We start from the raw sequence: 3,736 nt of genomic DNA, 5'->3' as shown, positions 1-3,736 counted from the left end.
AAAGAAAGAAAGTTGTATTAAACGTTTGCAAAAGGCCAAAATGACCTATGAGACCAAAATAGTCCATCCTCATCATTTGGATACATCATCAAGATTCAAGGGTACAAAGTAAAATGAAATGAACCGGTAGAGTATAGAGATAGCTCCAAAAGTGGGTATAAAAAACATCTTCATCCTAGTGGGTATGAAGAACTTTGAACTTTGGGTCTTGAGAAAGGCTTAAGGGAGGAAGGGAGAGAATGAGGGAGAGAGTGTGTGTGTGAGAGGGGCTGCCTTGGGCCCTTAAAGCCCCCGTCCAAAGACTTAAACCAGCAATTTTTTTATTTTTATTTTTTATTTTTTGTGGACGCCTCGATCAGGCAGTCGTATGCCTCGAACGCCTCGAACTATTAGAGGCGCACCTCGTAACAACTATGCCTAAACCTAATGTTTATCTGCTGCAAATCAGGGATTAGCATGTCCATGTGAATGCACGACATTATTCTCTTGAAGTACAGGAAATGGAGCAACACACTATCTTGGAATGGCCAGCTTATGTGGCCCTCACATATTTTTATGGATGTCATCTATCTCTCGCAAAAGGGAAAGACTATTGCCCTTGTCGTCTTCACAGAGGTACTCTAGAGGAACTTGGGAGTATTGGGAGGAAACTTAATCACTAAACCTTTTCTTATCATGTACCTGATTCGATTCACTTGCTCTATTCTTGTATGAGCAAGACCTGTTGTTGATTGGGTCTTAGAGGGTGTATTCGGCCTTCGTAGATCTCTCTCTCTCTCTCTCTCTCTCTCTCGTGCTGGCATACTGGTTTACACATTGGGCTTCTAATTGAGAGATTCAGGCTCGATTTCCATTCCATGGACTTCAGTGCTGCCATACAGTTCATATGTGGATGTTGAAAGATACTCTCTCTCTCTCTCTCTCTCTCTCTCTCAAGAGTGCACAGAGCGAAAGCAGAGTGGCACTAGAATGTGCTGAACAGAGAGTGCAAGAGAGAGAGAGAGAGAGAGAGAGAGAGAGAGAGAGAGAGATATGGAGAAAACTATGCTGAATATACTGAAGCAAAACAGTCCCAAGCAAGAGACACTACAAGTCTCATAAGTGAGGGAGAAAAATATATACAAGACTGAATGAGAAATGAGAGGCTAGCACCCACTATTTATAGTAGAGGAGGGCTGGCCGACTGGAGCAGAGGAGCTGGCCGACTGGTAAAATACCAAAAGGGTTGGGAAAAATCCAAGAAAAATATGTAAAATAGGGGTGGCCAGCCCACAATCAAGGGCCATACAAATGGGACCAAAAGGACACCAGAAATGGGCAGAAACTGGGGATGAATGTGCTAACATCTCTCTCTCTTTCTAGCTAACTAGCCGCATGCAGGCTTTTTGGGAGGGTGGACAAATGTGGGATTAGGGGAAATAGGGGACCTGTTTACATTGATACATAATCGATTTTGAATGAATTGTGTAAGTGAATTACTGATGTTATTTTACTAAGTCCAGAATAAATTTTTTTGATGACTTTTTGACTGTTTTTTTTCACATGTTTTTGCATCCAGGCTCCCAAGGTCTCTTTCAAAAAGCCAATAGGCAGTGTTAGTGTCTCTGGACACAAATTTGTGGGATGTCCCATGCCCTGTGGGGTGCAGATAACAAGAATTGAACACATCAATGCCCTGTCAAGGAATGTTGAGTATCTTGCTTCACGTGATGCAACCATCATGGGAAGTCGAAACGGGCATGCACCAATTTTCCTCTGGTATACTCTGAATCGGAAAGGTTATGGTGGGTTTCAAAAGGAGGTCCAGCGTTGTCTTCGAAATGCCCACTATTTGAAGGACCGGCTGCAAGGTGCTGGTTTTGGTGTCATGTTGAATGAATTAAGCAGTACCGTAGTCTTTGAAAGGCCACAGGAGGAGGCATTTGTTAGAAAATGGCAACTTGCTTGTCAGGGTAACATTGCACATGCTGTTGTCATGCCTAGTGTTACAATAGAAAAGCTGGATGATTTTGTTGAAGATCTGATCAAAAGCAGGTCACGGTGCTTTGTGGGTGGTAAGGTTATCACTCCTTGTATTGCAGATGGGGTGGGGGAAGAGAACTGTGCTTGTAGCCATCATCGAGGGTCTGGAATGACCAACTGACAACCCATGTTTAATGAATTAAGCAGTACTGTAGTCTTTGGAAGGCCACAAGAGGAGGCATTTGTTAGAAAATGGCAACTTGCTTGTCAGGTTAACATTGCACATGCTGTTGTTATGCAGTGTTACAATAGAAAAGCTGGATGATTTTATTGAAGATCTGATCAAATTTTAAAAGCAGGTCACGGTGCTTTGTGGATGGCAAGGTCATTACTCCTTGTATTGCAGATGGGGTGGAAGAAGAGAACTGTGTTTGTAGCCAGCATCAAGGGTCTGGAATGGCCAACTGATAAACCATGGTTTTTTTGAGTAGCTTATTTTTCCAAACCTGTAAATTGGTTCGTCAATTTTTGTGATGATGCCTCATTCCATGAGTTATTACTCATGTTTTTTTATTATAAATGTTTTAAGGCCCTTGTGAGCAAAGTTTGGGCATAAGATTGCAACATAATTTGGGCATAACTTTGTGGCATGGTGTGCTGCACTAGAGATCTTTTAGTGTTCATTTTATCTAAAACAATTGGAGTGTGATCACACATCAGGCTGTGGATGGGTCTACCTGGTGTCTCTTCAATTGCTCACATTTGGTTGTGGTTTGAAAACTCCTGGCAGCTTAGGAGTCATATTCAAGGGCAGAGAAGTGCACAAAAAGGGCCTAGAGAACAATGCCTTAATTAGCAAGAGTTTGGGATTCAGATCTGATGTCGTTTAGTTGGGATTCCACCCTAGCACTGCTTGGGCTTCTGTAGCTTGGAACGAGCCGTCTTGGCATAGCTTGGGTTGTTGCAGCTAGTAAGATGGCTCAATTGTGCCAGAACTGAGGGAAGACGTTTTGCTCCCCTAGCTTATGATGTCCTGAACAGGGATTATCTTGGTACCACTGTGTGTAGCGGTAGCTTGTGCAGTGGAATATCTTGATGCTGATTGGGCGCTGCCATAGTTTGGAGTTGGTGGGGTGCTTCCATAGCTTGCAAAAGACTTGGTGCTACCATAGCCAGGGGATGATTGGGTGCTTCCGTGGCTTGGGTTGATTGGGTACATTGTTGAAGCTTGAAGCAAAGTGAGTGCCATTGTTGCCTGATCTAAGTATTGGTGTTTCTGTAACTCGGGGTGACTGAGTGTTGCCCTTGCCAAAGCTTAGGGCAGGCTTGGTGCTATTATTGACTTCTTGACTTCTTGTGCTTCTACAAGCGAGCCACATTTTGGTGCGAGGACACGTTCAAGGTGTGGCTAGGTAGTGGTATGGGACACCTAGTCTTACTGTGTTTGGATCAGGGTCCGGATGGGCTAGATGGCTAGGAGGTGAGCCTTAAGGCTTGATTCTCACTGGGTTCTATGCCAGAAGGTCCTTGGGATTGGGTCCTTGAGATCTTGTAGTGGTATAAGAGGGGGCTTGACAAGTTTAAGAACCCTATGTATTTTGGGGTTTGAGCCAAGAAAACGTAAGGAGTATACATAGTAAATGCATACCTGGCATGATGGAAGGAAAAGCTTTGAGTCTCTCATGGTTGAATGAGTAGAGAGGCAAGGCAAGGAAAAGCATTTCTTTGTGTGGATGTGATAGTCCTAAAATCTTTGTTTTTGGTCATACAAGCT

At 43.5% G+C, this 3,736-nt stretch overlaps 1 protein-coding gene across 1 annotated transcript in view; it reads left to right on the top strand.

Annotated features, from left to right (window-relative positions):
* Window positions 1–2,566, top strand: part of LOC147635647 (serine decarboxylase-like) — an 18,263-nt gene extending 15,697 nt beyond the window's left edge. The window contains exon 5 of the mRNA XM_086803023.1: window positions 1,559–2,566. Coding sequence (XP_086659149.1) covers window positions 1,559–2,143 — 585 coding nt within the window. The 3' untranslated portion in view covers window positions 2,144–2,566. The remainder of the gene's footprint in view (window positions 1–1,558) is intronic.
* Window positions 2,567–3,736: the final 1,170 nt, after the last annotated feature.

This window comes from Cibotium barometz, chromosome 9, assembly GCF_041138505.1.
Source record: "Cibotium barometz isolate CiBa-2024 chromosome 9, ASM4113850v1, whole genome shotgun sequence".
Taxonomy (NCBI): domain Eukaryota; kingdom Viridiplantae; phylum Streptophyta; class Polypodiopsida; order Cyatheales; family Cibotiaceae; genus Cibotium; species Cibotium barometz.
The sequence above is the reverse complement of the archived record's forward strand: the minus strand, read 5'-3'. Positions and strand labels throughout refer to the sequence as shown.